Source organism: Ceratotherium simum, chromosome 5 (genome assembly GCF_057802395.1).
Source record: "Ceratotherium simum simum isolate JZ-2026a chromosome 5, ASM5780239v1, whole genome shotgun sequence".
NCBI lineage: Eukaryota > Metazoa > Chordata > Mammalia > Perissodactyla > Rhinocerotidae > Ceratotherium > Ceratotherium simum.
Genome location: NC_141904.1, coordinates 16,484,508 through 16,503,583, shown reverse-complemented (window position 1 = coordinate 16,503,583; position 19,076 = coordinate 16,484,508). Strand labels below are relative to the sequence as shown.

At 34.8% G+C, this 19,076-nt stretch overlaps 1 protein-coding gene across 4 annotated transcripts in view; it reads right to left on the bottom strand.

Moving 5' to 3' along the window:
• Positions 1-19,076, bottom strand: part of STAG1 (STAG1 cohesin complex component) — a 354,666-nt gene that overhangs the window by 75,877 nt on the left and 259,713 nt on the right. For all 4 annotated transcript variants that reach the window (XM_004419341.2, XM_087430526.1, XM_004419340.3 and 1 more), the window contains 2 exons: positions 12,842-12,959; positions 5,588-5,691 (listed from right to left, as the gene is read on the bottom strand). In XM_004419341.2, the coding sequence (XP_004419398.1) occupies positions 5,588-5,691; positions 12,842-12,959 (222 nt within the window). The remainder of the gene's footprint in view (positions 1-5,587; positions 5,692-12,841; positions 12,960-19,076) is intronic.

Genomic DNA, 19,076 nt, shown 5'->3' with positions numbered 1-19,076 from the left:
CTAGAAATAAATTTACATGGGCAAAGAATAAGAGTGTCATGCACTAATTTATAAATCTAGAATGTTACATAGAAGAAAGTAGCACTGGCAGATAACGTAACTGAGAATTTTAAGAGGAGCTTATCAAACTAATTAGTAAAATAAATACATCTCGTTTTACACAAATTTCTAGTTAACATGCACTATTACTTTATTAAATAGCTACTTATTTAGGAATCACTAAAGTTCAGATAAACTATTTGTTTTAGATTAAAGCAAATCAAAAATAAATATTTCTGTAATACCACAGTTATGAATATAAAAATATTGGAACCAATGGAGAAATAATTTTTCTAGAGTTTTAATTTCAATATGTTAATAGTGATCTCCCCTATGTTAAACACAATTTTCTAAAAATACTTTAGAAAGTAATGCTTTTTTAATACTATAAGCAGCTAATAAATTTTCACTTATTTTTAAAGCATATACTAACAATATCTCTGGACTCATTTATATTTGATTCTCCTTGTAATTAAGTTCACAAATCTGTTAGGCAATAATCAAGACACAGGGGTATATATCCTGTGGTCATTGAACAAACTCAAGCTGATGATGCCCATCACCTTAGCCTGTATTCAACTAGTTCCAAAAATAAAATATTAAAATGCAAGCTCAGTTAAGATAATCATTTCCCCAAAATATTCTGCATTTTGTTATCATCTTGAAGAAATTTACCATCATAAATTTGAACGGTTTTATAGAAGAGAAATATTCCAATATAAATTGCCACTTTATAAAAATGAACCTCAATGTTTGAGAATATGTGAAAGAAGTAATAGGGCCTCCTACCTAATTCTTCCTCCAGGGGCTTTATTGTTTTTCAACCTCTTAAATATATAAAATAATCACTTTGGAATGATCTACCAAGTATTGGGTTTAGTTCTGCAGAAGGCAATTACATATGGGATTACATATGAAGTGGAATATATACCTAGGAATGTATTCAGGATATTGAGAAATCTTGAAATTCACCTGACAATATATGAAAGGTCGAAGGATATTGATTTTAGGGAAATAGCTACTTTTGACTAAAGGATCACTATGTCCGGCACTCTATATACATGAATTCATTTTATCCTCATATTATCTCTGATGGGATAGCAAAAATGGCATAATACCTATGAAGGGGGAATTTGCCAATATCTAAAAAAAATTGTATTTAGTTAAATTTTTCCTTTGATCTAGTGATCCCACTTTTAGCAATCTACCCCCACCAACACACCTGGTATAGGAAATGACAAGATTATTCACTACACGTTATTTCTAACAGCAAAAGCCTGGCAACAACCCAAAAGACCCTCAATAGTATATCCACATACTGCATACTAGATCATACAGAACTTCTCTGAATATATATTTTTACATGGTTTTGACTTTTTAACTATGTAAATGTTTTACGTATTTCCATAAAATAAAAATGGGAAAAAACATTAAATCAAAGAGATAAAAATCTCGTTAAATTTAAGTCAGAAATGTTATGAATGTGACTTAAATATATATGTGTATATATAGAGAAATACATAGCTGCCTACCAAAAGTACCTAGCAGAAATGATAACCAATTGACAACGAGTACTCTTAGTGCCCAGATTTTGATCTTTAAATACCACTGTCTATTAAAAGGAACCAAGGATTGTTGGAGATTCCTGCGCTAGGGTAGTGTAGAATCAGCCGACAAGATGACTCCCAATAACCTCTCCCTCCTGGTATTCATGTCCTTACAGAGTCTCTTCCCACAATGAATAGGGCTGACATGTGTAACCAATAGGATATTGTGGAAATGATGTTGTGTGACTTCTGAGGGCTAGATCATACAGAAGTTTCCACCTCACTCTCTCTTGGATCATTCACTCTAGGAGAGGCTGGTAGCCACGTCATGAGAACATTCATATATTGAGAGTTCCACTGGTGAGGAGCTAAGGCCTCCTACCAACGATCAACACTAACTTGCCAGCCATTTGATTGAGCCATTATGGAAGTAGTAAATTAACATCAAGCCTTCAGAGGCAGAAGCCCTGGCTAACTAACATCTGAACTGCAACCCTATGAGAGACCCTAGGCTAAAAGAACAGCTAAAAGCCACTCCCAAGTTTCTGACCCACAGAAACCATGAGATAATGAAGGCTTATTGTTTTAAGACTCTAAGTTTTCAAGTAATTTTTTACATAGCAATAGATAATATAAACAGTAAAGGTAGAAAGTGAAACTGGGACATCTTGCTCTGAGAGAAAGTGCTCAAAAAATGAGAAGACATGTCAAAAGGACAAGAAATTAGCCTGAAGAGGCTCTCAGTCAAAGTTGGGACTATACATATTTTTAAAAGTTTTATTTTGGAAAATTTCAGAAACACTCATTCTGTCATTACTCTTTCATCAATTCCTCTAATTTTTTTTTTTTCTGTAGCAGTGTGAGGCAAATTCGTGGTATATCATTTCACTCATAATATTTAAGTATATGTCCCTAACAGATGTAGGCTTAAGAATAATAAAACTTACTATCTCCAACAAAATTAAACAGTAATTCCTTAGTACCATTTCATACCCAGTCCATAGTTTTCTCAATCTCTACTTTTCGGAGTCTTTCTTATATTCACATTTAATGCAGCTTTTGATACGGTTGAATTTATGTCAGCCATTTTCCTATCTGTTATCTGAATATCTCAAGTCTTTGTTTCTCTGTTCCTCCTTTACTTCCTTCTTTGCAGTTAAACATTTTTTACTGTCCTATTATAATTTCTCTGTTGATTTTGTTTTCCTTTTTTAGGTATGAGTGGTTGCTCTAGGGATTACAATATACTTCTTTAACTTACTACAATCAACTTCAGGATGATATTGAATTAATTACAGCAAAATACAGCAATTTTGCTCCAATATATTTCCATTTTCTTTACTCTTCTTTGTGCTATTGTCACATATATCCAAATATCTTATAATCTTAATACTACAGTGCTATAATTATTGCTTTAAACAATCTCAAAACCCTTTAAGGAAATTAAGAAAAGAAAAAATGTATAACATACACAGCCTTTTATATCCATCATATATTTACCATTTGTGGTACTCTTTATTCCTTCCTGTGGATTAGAGTTACCATCTGGTATTATTCTTTACATACTGGAAGGACTTCTTTTAGTATTTCTCCTAAGGCAGGTCTTCTAATAAGATGTCTCTCAATATTTGTTTATCTGGGAAAGTTTTTATTTTGCCTTCATACGTGAAAGATAATTTTACTGGATTTCGAATTCTTGGTTGGCAATTTTGCTGTCTTTCAATGAATATGTCATTCTACTGTCTTCTGGCCTCCATGTTTCTGATAAGAAGTCAATTGCTAATCCTATTGCTATGAGTTGTTTCTTTCTTCTTGCTTTCAAGATTTTTTGTCTCTGGATTTCAACAGTGTGACTATCCTGTGTCTAGAGTTAGATCTTTTGTGTTTATCCTACTTAGGCTTTGTTAAGCTTCTTGGATCTGTGGATTAACGTTTCTCATCAAATTTGGGAATTTTCTAGCAATTATTTTTTCAAATGTTTTTCCTTCCTGTCTCTTTCTCTTACTCCTTTCTTTTTTGGGACTTCATTACACAAACTTGGTACACTTGATGCTTCACACATTTCTGAGGCTCTGTTCATTTTTCTTCAATCTTTTTTCCTCTCTGTTCCTCAGAATGGATAATTTCTATTAAAATATCTTCATGTTCACTGTTTCTTTCTTCTTTCATCTCAAATCTGTTATTGAGCCCATCTAATAAATTTTAAATTTCTGTCATTGTACTTTTCAACTTGAGAATTTCCATTTGGTTTTTCATTATTGAGATTCCCTATTGCTTGTTATCACGTTTTCTCGTATTTCTTTGAACACATTTTCCTTTAATTCTTTGAACATATTTATAAAAAGGGCTCTGAAGTCTTTGCTAAACCCAACAACTGGGCCTACTGAGAAGCCATTTCTATTGTCTGCTTTTTTCCCTAAGTGTGGTCATATTTTACTGTTTCTTTACAGGCTGTCGTTTTTCTGGACATTTTTGGATAATATATAGTAACCATGGATTTTTAACTTATTTTTCTAAGTTTTATTAAAAAAAAAAAAGAAGTAACCTTTAACTTAAACTATAATTTGTCTCTCCCATGATGTGTGGCTTCTGCTTGAAATTATTTTTATTTTTGATTTTTAGCCTGTCTTCCTAGGAGTCCCCACTGTGTTTCAATAGATTACTGGTCAGCCAATCATTTGGGCTTATGTTCTGCTCAAATACTTGAAATCTATGAGGCTTCTCCACTCTGAGACCTAATCTGTTGGTGAGTTAGAGCACATATTCAAAGTTCAGCCAGTTCTTAAGTCTGGCTTGACTTTTATTTTCTGTTGGATTCTCTCAAGTTTCCTAGTCAGCCAGGGATGTGTGGAGACCTTATCTAACCTTTTTATGGTTTTCTCATTTCCAGAATTTTTCAGTTAGATTCTTGGCTGGTCTACTGTTCTTACCAACTGGGACCACAACCTCTGAATATCACAGCTGTGGGTTTTCTTTGGTTGCTTCTACCAACTTGACCATTTCTAGTTGACAAAGCTGTGGGCTTTTGCCACATTTCCCATATCGAGTCTATCCCCTCTGAGAGCAAAGCTGCTGGTTTTTGCAGACAGTGCCACTCTGGTAAAACTACTTATCTCACCAATCAAGCTTATGGGGTATGTGTGTATGGTAACCTGAGGCAAGAAGGCCATAGACTACCATCACTTTTACCTGAAGCTTTGGCAGTTTTTCAAGAATAAATGCTTCACAATTTGATTTTTATCTTTATCTTTGATGAATTTCCAGAGCCCTGATATGGTTTTTTGTTTACAATTTTTCCAGTTTAAGTTTCTTTGCAGAGAGGAATTGCCTACCTCTTTACACCACCAGAGCCAGTCTTTCCATCTGTGATTATCTCAATTCATCTCTAATCCAATTACACCTGCATTATTAGCCCCATATTACAGATAAGGCACAAAGAAAATAATCAACTGTCCAAAGATTACATAGTTGCTAAATGGAAGAGCTTGCAAACTAGGCAGTTTGTCTTCAGAGACTTTCTGCACTTTTAACAGATATGAATATGAAAATTCTTTTTTTTTTTTTAATAAAGATTTTATTTATTTATTTTTTCCCCCCAAAGCCCCAGTAGATAGTTGTATGTCATAGCTGCACATCCTTCTAGTTGCTGTATGTGGGATGTGGCCTCAGCATGGCCGGAGAAGCGTTGCACGCCCGGGATCCGAACCCCAGGCCGCCAGCAGCGGAGCACGCACACTTAACCGCTAAGCCACAAGGCCGGCCCCTGAAAATTCTTAAAGTACTAGAAAAGAAGCAGGTAGAGGTGCTATAGAAGCATGGAAGAAAAGAGTCTATTTTTGTCACCTGAGTAGACAGGATATAAAGATAAAGCACTACAGCATGTATCATTTACAAAAATATCATGTTTTTTAAGGATACATATACCAGTAAAATTTTCAAATATTTAAGACAGCTAGTTACATTAAAAGCCTTTTTGTAGATTTCTCACTAATATAACTTACTCTCTTGCCAGTACCCCTTCCCACTGGAGGATGTGCCTCAGCAGCTTGACGAATTGTACAAACCATTAGCTCTATAAGAGCACTCTCTTGTCGGTCAGACATTGCTAAGGTGAAACAAAACACATAAGTATGAGAAGATAGTTTTATAATAACAATATATTAAAAATGAATACAATTAAAAAAAACTGCAAACATTCTATTACTGATTAAAGACTGAAGTTAAGCTCTGTACTTTGTCTTACTTTTTCTTTTTTTACGAAGTAATATGTGCTTGTCATAAGTCAAATAAGAAAGAGACATACAAAATAAAGAAAAAGAGGATAAACTGGTTTCTTCTAATACCATACTTACAAGTTAGGCATTCCCAAAATTTTACTGTATTTCCTTCTACATCATTTCAAAGTTCATGTAAGAAGATAGCTTTTTTTATTTTTTGTTTTTTTTTAGAAAGATCATGCTGTATATTTTTAAAAATTAACAAGAGATTTTGAATATCTTTCAAGTCCCTACACACACATATGAATAATTATCTTAAATTATAATCACATAATTTGTGTTCCACAATTTAGTCAACCTTCTCCTACTAATGTTCAAACTGTTTCCAAATTTTTGTCACTGTAAACAATGCAACAATAAATATCAATATACACATATATATGTAACTGATACTTTTATTTCTGTAGCGTAAATTCCGAAGAGAAGAAGTAATGGGTCAAATGTTAAAACCTTGATACTGACAAATCATAAGGTTATTTATTGCTGCAATGAGAATGTTTGGGTCCTCATATCCCTGCCAGCACTGGATGTTATATAAATCCTTTTAATTTTTGGAATCCAATTATTAAAAAACAGTATTTCATTGTTATTTTCTGCCTTCCTATCTACTAATGGAGTATATTTTCTTGTTCATTGGTTCAGAATTTTCTTCTGAGATTTTTCTATGTTTATTCTTTACCCATTTTTCTACTGATAGTCACATTTCTTATCCACTTATGAACTCTTGTATATTAGGAACAGTAACTCTGTCTTCTGAATGATGCAAATATTTTCTCCCAGTTTGTCTTTTTGTTGTCAGTCTCTGCATGGTATAGTTTGTCAGAAAGAAACTGTTAATTTTACATAATGTCACATCTGTTATGATTTGTTTTATGGCTTCTCAGTTTCCTTGTTTTTCCTTTTCAGTTTTACTGAGGTACAATTGATATATATAGCACTGTATAAGTTGTACAGCATAATGATTTGACTTACATATATTGTGAAATGATTACCATAATAAGTTTAGTTAACATCCATCATCTCACATAGATAAAAAAGACTTCTGGGTTTCTTGTATTCCTATTAAAGATCCCCTTGTCCTAGAGATTATAGAAACATATTTTCTTATTTCTCTCTGTCTGTCTGTGCATCTGTTTGTCTCCGTCTCTCTCGCTTGCTTTTACATTTTTAATCTGCCTGGAATTTATTTCTGCCAATAGTATGAAGCATGGGCCTGTTTATTCCCACCAGGTGAACAGCCAGTTATGCCTCCACCCCTGTTAAATAAACCAGCTTACCTTGTTGAATTTAAATGCCGTTTTTAAACATGTTTTAGGCTTTCACATATGCTTAGATCTACAGTATTTCTAGATTCTTTTAGTCTCACTAACTTGTTTATTTCTATCATAATGCCATACTGTTTTGATTATAGCAGCTTTATAATGTTACACTATACCTTAATACGTAATTTAATTCAACTAATTTGAATATTTAGTTGAACAAGTTTCCCTTATCTAGTCCTTTTCCTAAAATTTTTCTAATTTCTATAAGGCTAATAAGCAAACAATTTATTAAGCATTTTCTATGTACAAGGCACTGTCATAAGTGATTTCTATGTATTAACTTTTTTTATCCTTGAAACAATTCCGAAAGATAGGAATTAATATCTTTATACTTTACGGATGGAAAAAATGAGCCACAGAGAGGTTAAATAATTTTTCAAAGCACTGAGCTAGTAGTAGAGCTAAGATATGAACCCAGGTAGTCTGACTCCAGGGTCTGTGCTCTTAAGCACTATGCTATACTGCCTTCTTACATAAGCTTAAAGTTCTATATAAATTTTTAAATCATTTTGCTTAATTACCCCTCTCACCTCACCTCCCAGAACTCTCTCAAAACCCCTGGAATTTGGAAAGGCATTTTAAGAAAATTACACATTACACTGGGAAGAGCTGACATTCTTATTATCTTTTCAGCCAGGAACATGATGTAGCTCTCTTCACTTCTGATATCTTATTTTACGTCATTTAACAAAACATTATGGTTTTCTTTACATTGATTCTGTATTTTCCTTGTTGAATTAATTTCTATTTTTAAATATTTCTGAAGTATTTTTAAATACATTAAATGTATTTAAAGTATTTTTAAAGACAGATTTTGAGACTAATTTGAGTAGTTTAATTCTATCTTTCTGACTCCCTCCCTCCCTCTCTCTCCCTTTCTCTGTGTAGTCTTTTATGTTAAAGCCCAACAGATGTGGGGATTACAGAGTCAAAACTAGGTATAAATTTTTTTTAAACATTAAGCTTTACAAGTTTATACTGATTATTTTAAAATGAATCGGGGCAACAGCAATGAAACGGCAAAGACATAATAACATCTTGTCCTTTAATCTGTACCAAAATTATTCTGTGAAGGAATACGTACTATGTACATCTTAATTAAATCATTTTTTTAACATTTTGTCTTAGGAAAAACACATGAAACACTGTCAGCTTTTCCATTTATACTCCCTGATGCAATGCCTAATAATATGAAAAGGCTTCCCACTCAATAAAACAACTAAGTTTCTATTTTTATGATTTTAGAATTCCATAATTTTTCACATTTGGCTAGGGATAAAGGAATGACAAGGTTGTTTATGAACTAAATGCATTTTCTTTTATTTAGGAAGAAAATCTAGTTCTATGGAAAGCGAGGAGAGAACAACTTATCTCAAGTAGGGAAACATTCTCCTACTCTATACTAAAATCCATATAAGTGTTGAAGAACAACCCACCCAACCTTACAGTGTCCAATGCCATCAATTTTGTTATTTACTTTATAATTTCAAACCATCCATTTAGACAAGGTAAACTCAAAACAGTTGAAATTTAATTGAAATCCCTTTTGGGATATGACAGCAAAACCAAATAATAAAACTGAAAGCAAAGCAGCCTTAAGCCACATACAAGAGCCAAATAGTCACAATGACTGAATCAAATGGGTAGCTGTTTGTACTATGAATTATCAGATAACTACACAACTTTCTAAGTCTTCCGAAATCTCTCTGCACATTATCTCCATTTCCTTACTATTCATTTTACTCTGATAACTTTGAACCCTGACTCCTCTCCTCCTTACCACTGCAAAGAAACGCTTAAAAGTCACCAACAACCTAAACCATCACTAAAGCTAAAGATCTTTGCGTAGTCCTTTTACTCCTCCGCAATATGTGATGTTATTAACCACAGCTCTCTTACCCGGCTTCTATAGGGTATAATTCTCTCTTACCTTTTTAAAGCTTGCTGGAGCTCTCACTCTCTCTTTCTCTTCCTGCTTCTGTCTCCTACCTATAATCTTTAAAACTCAGCCATCGGCTCTTTCTTTCTTTATAACCTATCTTCCTCTTCTATATTTTTATCATGATTTCCCATAGAGACCACTGCAACAGTTACCTTAACTGGTCTTCTGCCTATTCCAAACCATGTTTACTAAAAGCTTTTTTCTTAAAATATGAACTAGATCACATTGCTCCCCTGTTTAAAATCCTTCAATGGCTCCCTATTACACTTAGAATGAACTAAATAAATCCACTTATGAACTAAAATGTTCTACATCATCTGGCCTCTGCCTCTATCTCATCTTGTGCCCTAGCTCACTATGCTTTACCTGTTGCAGCTTCTGGAACATAACAATATCATTCATGCTTCAGATATTCTGCAATTGCTATTTCCTTTATCTATAGGGCTTTTTTGACACTTCCCATGGCTAGTCCCCTCATGCTTTAGATTCTTAGTTCACAGGTGGCCTCCTCAGAGAGATCTTTCTTTCAGGATTCAATCTAACGATGGACCCCTCCTTATTATCATCCATCACAGACACTTATTAACTCTTGAAATTATTCTGACTGTTTACTTGGTTTGGTCTGCCTTCCCCACTAGGAGGTAAGCTCCATGTGGGGAGTGAGCTGACCTCACTGCTTAGTAAAATAGTTAGCACATAGAAGGCGGTCCATATTTTAAAGTTATAAATGAATTATTTACTTCGAAGAATTGCATTTATCCACATTTACTTCACCCATCATCTGGATCATAGAACTTCAGCATTAGAAACAATCACAGAAGATTATCTAATCAAAGGTCCTTTTTTTATAGATAAAGAAGCTGAGACTCAGTGAAGTTAAATGACTTAGTTATGGTATTGTTGTTACCAGGTTACCTGTTACCCAGACCTTCACATTATACTAAAAATTTAACTAACAATTTGATTTCGCCATAGAATACACACACACACACACACACACACACACACACAAACAAAAACCCCCGTCCCTTAAAAACACTACAAGTCAGTCTGAAGACTACTGTGATTTAAATTGTTAGTGGTAGTCTTTGACAATGCATCTGTTTTCCCAAATTCTAGTCATATATCTCCAACTGCTAACCAGACTTTTACCCACTGGAATATCTCCCCTCACACTCCACCTACCTAAAATATAACTTAATTTCTAATTAGTCGTACTAGAAGCATTTTGTTATCATAAAATATAGCAAAATACTAGCACAGAAAACTGATTTGGATGCTATTCCATGCCAGAGCTTATATGAGGCACAGAATGCAAATGCACAAATGTATGAAAAAAGTTGTGTCATAATGTAGATATGGTTCTGCACTTGTTATGCATAATTTCCCCAGCCCTGCCTTCCCAGATTCAATCATACCCTAAAACTGAGGTTCACTTAAAAAATGTTTCATATTTCATAATTCACTTTTCTAGCTTAAATCAAACCAATCAAACCCAAGCCAAACCAAGACAACCTCTTGACTGGAATTAAATCAAACCCAACGTCAACTAAATTTAAACTACAACGAAACACCTAAGACAGTCATGCACCGTATGACAATGTTTCAGTCAATGATGACCGCACACAAGATGGTGGTCCCATAGGATTAGTACCACATAGCCTAGGTGTATAGTAGGCTATACACCTAGGTGTGTGTAAGTATGCTCTGTGATGTTCATACAACCACGAAATCACCTAACAACGCATTTCTCAGAACATATCCCTGTCATTAAATGACACATGAGTGTAGTATATGGTTATTTTAACAAGGTAAATCCATCTAGAACAACCTGATGACTGACAGACTCAGTAATTCCGATTTACTGACTTATACATCTTATTTAAACAAGAGTAAAAAGCTAACAATACCAAAGCATTATTACCTTGGCTCTTCTTTCCTTAATTTATATCCTCTGCCTCCCTTCTCCTTGGAAATAACCTTATAGAGCATAAGGTGATAAAAAGAAAAATGGCTTGTCATCATAAATAAGAAGCTCTGATAATTTGCTGATTCTATAGCCACAAGCAAGGGAAGGAAAATGGATGCAACACACTACTAAATACTATGCTGGGTACTTTGCTCAGCAAAGTGTTGACTGGGCAGTAATGATTAGAAGGGGAATTGATTTCATTAGAGAAAATATTAAGACTAGTTAGAATGTATGAAGTCAGTGAACTTAGCAGAAACATGTATGAGTAAAATAAACAGGAGAAAATATAGAATGTATGTTCATATTTCTGTGATCACAAAAGTGAAAGGAGTCAGAGTACAGTCGAGAGTTTGATCTAGTGAGCCGAAGGTCCTGTCAACTTAGTAACAGGGCCATCTTCTTACCAAGGATATGGAGAAGGAAAAATAAAACCACATGCAAATAAAGTAAATAATAATCAGAGGTGAAGCCAAACATACTATAATAACCTCCACCTTGAAGGAAGGTCTGAGAAAAGTTTGGGAAGGATTTGCATCACAGATTAAGAATACAGCTGTGAGGCAAATATTTTGAGTTTAAAAGAAGCAATTTGGGCCAATTTACTGGAGTTTATCTGGGTCTGATGCATACCCCTTGTCTCTCTCATTGAATTTTGTCAAAGCCAGAGTAGATAATACCAATTACCACCACCGCTTAGAAAGAACACTGGGGCATAGTCACTCTCCTGGTGACCTGTTTGGGGAGTCTACCGCAGGAGATGGCTCGTGCTGCTCTTATATCCCAAAGGGTCGAACCACACAGAAGAGCAGGGGAAGTAGAATAGGGAATCAAGAGTATACTATTCTCGTGCAGCCCTCTCAACAACTGTAAGGTATAAAAGGAAAACAATCTTTATGTTATAAAGAAAAGGAAGCTAAGGATCAGAAAAAATGAGGACATTAGTCACTAAAGAGTTAAAAATCTGAATCTATTTCTTTTGATTCTGAAGTCCATGTTTAGTTCACTACAAGACTCTCTTACATCAAGGTATCATCTACATTCCAGGATTGTTGTATGGATTAAATGAAATAGCAGTTCTCCAAAGCACTACCATGGGCTAGTTTGAAAAACAAGCCACATGTAGGAAAAAGCATTTCTAGTTTTAAGGAGCTAACATTCATATAAACTTTTAGAATATAAATGCTTTAGTAAGTATACATATCCATTTTGCTGTTCACGTTATTATGCAAAGTGTAATAAGATGTATATTTCAATTATCATATAGCAATTATTTCTATTTCTTGAATAGCTAGATAAATGATCTTATTTTTGATTTCCTGACTTTAAGATTTAAGAAAATATAACAAAAGAGGGGATGGTTGTGGTCTAATTAAATCCTTTTGTGTCAAAGGCTTTTCCAAGTTCCCATATACATATAACAAAAAGATTCTGGATGCATGTTTTTTTTTACATTAAGTATGTCAGTATCTTTTGACTCAAATTAGCATAAAGAAAACTTTTTTGAATATTACACGGCACTTACATGGAGTTAAAAAACTTGTGCAGCATGGTAACAGTCAATCTAGAAAGATGTTATAAACTACTGAGACATCCTTATTTGTTACAGAAAACAAATTGTTCTCTTTGCAAAAAGACATGCATGCTTGCGTATATTCATTTTTAAGAAGTGATATATACAAGATGGTATGATTATTAATAGAAACCCAAAACAATATGTAAATCAACTTGTCAAAATACTATACCTTCCTCTCCTTGAACAGGTTCTTCTAATAGCAACTCTGTCATACACTCCCAGTCTTTCAACAGTTCTTGAGAGCTCTCCCACAAACTGTCCACCAAGTAGGCTGCATGTTCATGTAACTAAAAATAACAAATCAAGTGTGACTGAAGAACATTTAATGAAGAAACTACTAGTAATATTTTGAGTTAAAAAACCATTTCTTCATAATTAAAATGGCTTGGTCACAATGTTTCCAAGAGCCACTTAGAGAACAATATATATACTTGTATTCCACTGTCAATAACAGGGATGCAATATGTAGAATCAATCAAAAAAATTCTTTTTATAGTGGTAAGGTTAAGACCAATGGCATCATTTATAGATGAGGAAACAGAGTTTAACTAGTTAACAGAATTCTCGAAATTATAAACTGGATCTAGTTCACTTTACATTACTCTTGGTTTGTCTCTTTGTAACAATCTTTTTTTTTTTTTAAGGAAATCAATACTTTCTCTCAGAATTCCATTTGAAACTTTGGTACCAGCCTTACTTACTTTACATCTTGGTCAAGGTCAAAATGTTAACTTATTCCATCTCTCCTTTTTTCTACTCTCACTTCCATTTAACTCAGTGCATTCCCTATCTCACCCCACACCCACTCCAATAAGCTCTTTGGGAAAGGTAAGTAGAGAAGGTGTTGGTATTGTTCTTTTTCTGCTACTTACAATTAACTTCTCCACTCTTGTATACAAGTTCTTCCACCTTTGAGGCTCATAACATCGAGCTAAACCACTTTCTAGATCAGTGTTTTTCAAACTACAGATTGCAACCCATTCACTGGTTGTTAAACCAATTTAATGCATTGAGACCAAAGTTTCAAAAAATGAAACAGTAAAAAAGAGTGTATAGCACATGGAAAAGTAAGTACTATTTCATATAACTTTTTTTTTTTTGTGAGGAAGACTGACCCTGAGCTAACATCTGTTGCCAATCTTCCTCTTTTTGCTTGAGGAAGATTGTCCCTGAGCTAACATCTGTGCCAATCTTCCTCTATTTTGTATATGGGATGCTGCCACAGCATGGCTGACGAGTGGTGTGTAGGTCTGCGCGCAGGATCCAAACCACCGAACCCGCGAACCCAGGGCTGCCGAAGCGGAGTGTGCGAACTTAACCACTACAACACTGGGCTGGCTCCTCATATAACTCTTATTTCAGTAATCTGTGCTTGTACTTGTGATGAGAAAATGGTTTTCTCATCACGAGTAGTGGCTCAAAAATGTATGCAAGTCACCTTCTAGACCTACTGGTTGTCTGCTGATGTCTTGGCATATTTGGCATGTGAACTGGTTTTCTTCCTCACTCCTAATTCTATCATTATTCTTAAGTTCAATGTGTTGACTTATTTAAAGCTGTGCCTCATTTGACCTCCTTAATTCTATACTTCATTTCTACTGCATTTCAAACCTCACATTCTGGCTCCTGAAATGCCTCAGGAAAACCACACCCACACACCCACTCACAACCCACATACAGTCTCCCAATGATTTCTGTCAAAGCTAGAGTAGATAATATCGATTAGCATCTCTGCTTGGAAACAAGAGGGGCAAAGATTTGCAGCAAAACATCTTCAAACTTTCCAAATTTACATATCCTAGGAAACTATTACTAGACCACCAGTAACATCATTCCAACAGTGAATGACAGTGATGGGTGCACAGCTATGTGAATGCACTTAATGCCAATGAACTGTGCAGTTAAAAAATAGTTCAAATGGGTAAATTTTGTTATGTATATTTCACCACAAAAACAAAAAAAACCTATGTTGAATAAATTTGCTTTTATGCCTAACCACATATACATGTTTAAGTGTGTCTGTAGAATAGGTACAAAGACATTCACAATTATATTTTTGGTGGATTATATCTTCTATACATATAAAATATCCCTTTCTCTGTCCCTCTTAATGCTTTTGGTCCTCAATTCTGGCTTATCTTATATGACATTGTCCCTTTAGCTTTTTGTAAGCATTTGTTAATTATATCCAGCCTTTATCCAGTTTGTTTAATTCCTATGTTTATCTGTAAATTTCCTGGGTTATTTCGATTAAGATGTGTTTGTAAACAACATTTAAATTTCTTTATTTCAACCCTAAATGACAACGTGCCTTTTAATAAAGCATGTTAATTCATTTACATTTATTGAGATTACTGATATTGGAAATATTCCTGGCAACTGATTCCCAGTGTTCTACGGATAACATTTTCTTGTTGTATCTGTATCTCTAACTTCCTTCAGAGTTTTATTTCCTAACTTATATTTTTCCATCACCAAGACTCTGAGCACATTTATTTACTTCTCTTCATTTACTGAACATTATACCTCTACATTTTAAGAATAATTTTTAGATATTTGCCTTTAAGCTTCGTGACCATATTATTTAGGCTTAGTTCTAAGTTTTTTCAGATTTATTTGCTCACCAATGTTTCTTATATTCCTTGTTTTCCTTTTATTGTATCCATTTTTCATTTTGCTAGAAAACATCCTCAGGTAACACTTTGCATATAGGGTGCATGGATAGTAAACATTCTAACTGAATGTCTTTAGATTAGTTCCTTCTCTCCATTCTCTCTGTTCTCTTTAGAGCTCCTACTAGATGATATAATAAATATTCTTAATCTGTACTCCCTGTCTCTTAATTTCTCTCTCAAACCTTTCATTTCTTTCTTCTATTGCATTATTTTCTGGAAAAATTACTTGGTTGAAACTATAGCCAATCTTTGGTTGTGTCCATTCAGGCCATTTAATGATGTGTTTCACCCTCAAATTTTGCAAATCATGTTTTTAACTTCTAAGAATCCTCATTCCTCTTTCATAAAAGCTTCTTCCTATATCTGGGGGTATTAATCAAAAAATTTCATCAATATGTTGGGTTCTGTGCTTCTTTTTCATGGTATTGATTTTTTTTGAGTTTCAGTGTTTCCTGGTTGCCAGTTCATATATGTTAATGAGTCTAGACTCAATGATACCAATAGCTAGAATCCCTTTCTTGGTTTTTTTTGGTGAGGAAGATTAGCCCTGAGCTAACATCCGTTGCCAATCCTCCTCTTTTTGCTGAGGAAGACTGGCCCTGAGCTAACATCTGTGCCCATCTTCCTTTATTTTATATGTGGGACACCTGCCACAGCATGGCTCGATAAGCGGTGCATAAGTCCACGCCTGGGATTGGAACCCGTGAACCCCAGGCTGCCGAAAAGGAGCACTCAAACTTAACCACTATGCCACTGGGCCAGGCTGCAATTTGTCTTTTGAATGCAAAAGTTCCCTTCCCTCTTGGTGGCCATAAATTATCTGGGGCATTCATTCACTACTTTGCTTCTCAGACCAATGTCCACATCCCAAATGCCTGGACCAACATTTCTAAAGGGAGGACTAAGCTCAGCTAAACAACATCCCCTTAATTACTATCTATAGCTTACTTCATTCATCAGCTTCTGCTGATCTTTAATGTATTTCAGATTTCTACCATAAAACCTCAATTTTTTCCCCCTATTTTTGCCTCAAATGGGGCAATGGGTTACTTAACTATAATGGAATTCACAGTCAATTACTTTATGGCTTCCACAAATTCCTCACTGTTCTGGTGAGCTAGTAATATCTCTTTCATCTTGAGTTATTTAGCATGAGGTTTTCAGTTGGATGAGCTGCTGGCACATTTTGAGACTTAAGGTAGTATACAGTCGGCCCTCCGTATCTGCGTGTTCCACATCTATGGACTCAACCAACCATGGATCAAAAGGCCTACAACGGTTGCATCTGTACTGAACATGTACAGATTTTTCTTCCTTGTTGTTACTCTCTAAACAATACAGTATAATACCTATTTACATAGCATTTATATTACATTAGGTTTTATAAGTAATTTAGAGATGACAAAGTACATGGGAGGATGTGCATGGGTAATATGCAAATACTATGCCATTTTACACAAGGGACTTGAGCATCACTAGATTTTGGTATCCGCGGTGGGTCCTGGAACCAATCCCTAGTGGATACTGAGGGATGACTGTAATTCTATTAGCACTGGCATTTTTAAGGATGACTTTTCCATGCCTTGAACCAAGGCATATTAAAATTTAGCATAGGCATGTTGTCGTTGTTCCAGAAATATTTTGTGTGTGGTAGCCAATATTCTCAATGTAGATGCTAACTTCTTTGACCATTTCCTTGTCTCTCTGACCACAAGGCGGTGGCTTAGTAGTCTGCGTTCTGTTAACACCAATAACCAGTTGTTTCAAACTCAATGTGTACACCAGAAGGACAAGAAAATGTCCTGGCCCATTTTCTGATTAAAAATTTCAAAGTCACCAAGATTAGCAACAACAATCAGTTTAACATGGTCAATCAGGAATTGGCTTGACATAATGTTTATGATACAGTCTTTTTGTCTTTAGGCATTTGTTATGGCCACATAACTTGCTAGGCTCAAATCTCTGCAAGAATACCAGGAAAATCCATGTGTGAGAAAAAAATTCTAACGTGGCCAGTAATGGTAAGAAGGTTACAATCACCTTTCAGGCACTTTATACCAAGGACCTTCTACTGGTAGTGAAAGACGAAGCTCTAAGAAGTAAGGCCTTAAGGCATTCTCAGTGGCTATAAAAACTCTGGGTTTAAAAAGGATCTGGAACCCTAAAAATAAAACAAAAATGAATTTTCGAAAAACAGTGGTATCGGGGCCGGCCCATGGCGTAGTGGTTAAGTGTGCACGCTCTACTGCTGGCGGCCTGGGTTCGGATCCCAGGCGCGCACTGATGCACTGCTTGTCAGGCCATGCTGTGGCGGCGTCCCATATAAAGTGGAGGAAGATGGGCACGGATGTTAGCCCAGGGCCAGTCTTCCTCAGCAAAAAGAGGAGGACTGGCATGGATGTTAGCTCAAGGCTGATCTTCCTCACACAAAATAAAAAATAAAAACAGTGGTATCATAATTTTATACAAATAGCCTGAAAATCAGATATCTACAAGCATTCTTTGTACTCTTCAGGAATCAGATGAACAAAAAAGGTAACTCATTATTGGATAGAAAGCTGCTATATAGCAAAATGGATAATTAAAATTATATTAAAATTTATTTATAAATTATATATAACAAATATAAATTAAAATTATACATAATATATTTATATCTAGGTGGATTTTACCCTGCTATATCTAATATAATTTTTTATAGGATTTCCTCTAAGGTTGCATACAAGACAACGAATCTCATTTTCCTGGTGTCATTAATTACAATTTTCTGGCCACATTCTGACTCATTTTTAATTGGCTTCAAGGTTACTCACAATATTTTACTTCCAGTTTTCTCCACCTGCTAACTTCTCTGTTAAATACACTAAAGGAGTTCACCGTATAACGGAACCTTACATTGATTCCTTTTATGAAAAATAACTTACAATGCAAATACAGTCATGTGTCGCTTAACGACAGGGATACATTCTGAGAACTGCGTTGTTAGATGATTTTGTCATTGTGCAAACATTCTAAGAGTGTATTTACACAAACCTAGATGGCATATCCTACACTGCACACCTAGGCTATACAGTACTAATCTTACAGGACCACTATAGGTGGTCTGTTGTTGACTGAAACATCATTATGCGATGCATGATTGTTATCATCCCAAGTTATTTAGTCTAAAATTTCTGAATACTCCTATATTGGGTTTTATTCTCTGCTGAAACAGAGCCAGTCATTGGTGAATCTTGAAGAATATATAATAAACAACAAGAAAAAAAAAGTTATTCATGCACAAGGAGTGAGCACTCAGATTTCTTGGATATATCACTAATATGTCTGTTAACTTTCTGTCCCAAATGACTGTCATAATTAGCCTCAACATTCCATATGCCGAGAAGGAGGGTGACCATACCTCTAGATTGTCCAGAAATGTGCTGGGTTATGCTTATTGTTTTGGAATAATTATTAATAGCATCCTTGTCCCTCTGAAAAGCATCACAGTTGGTATAGTAAATTCTACGGTCTCACTACCTTTAGGGAAATCTGGACTCATTGCATTCAAGTACCATTCATCCTACCATTTGGTATGCATCTAAAATATACCAAGTATTTCGTCACCTGAAACCAATGACTGCTATAAAGGTTGTGATGGCTTAAAAATGTCACTTTTAGGTACAAAAAGAAAAGAAAATCAACTAGTTTAGGCAGATCTCTTAATCTCCATTATTTCACCTGTAATTC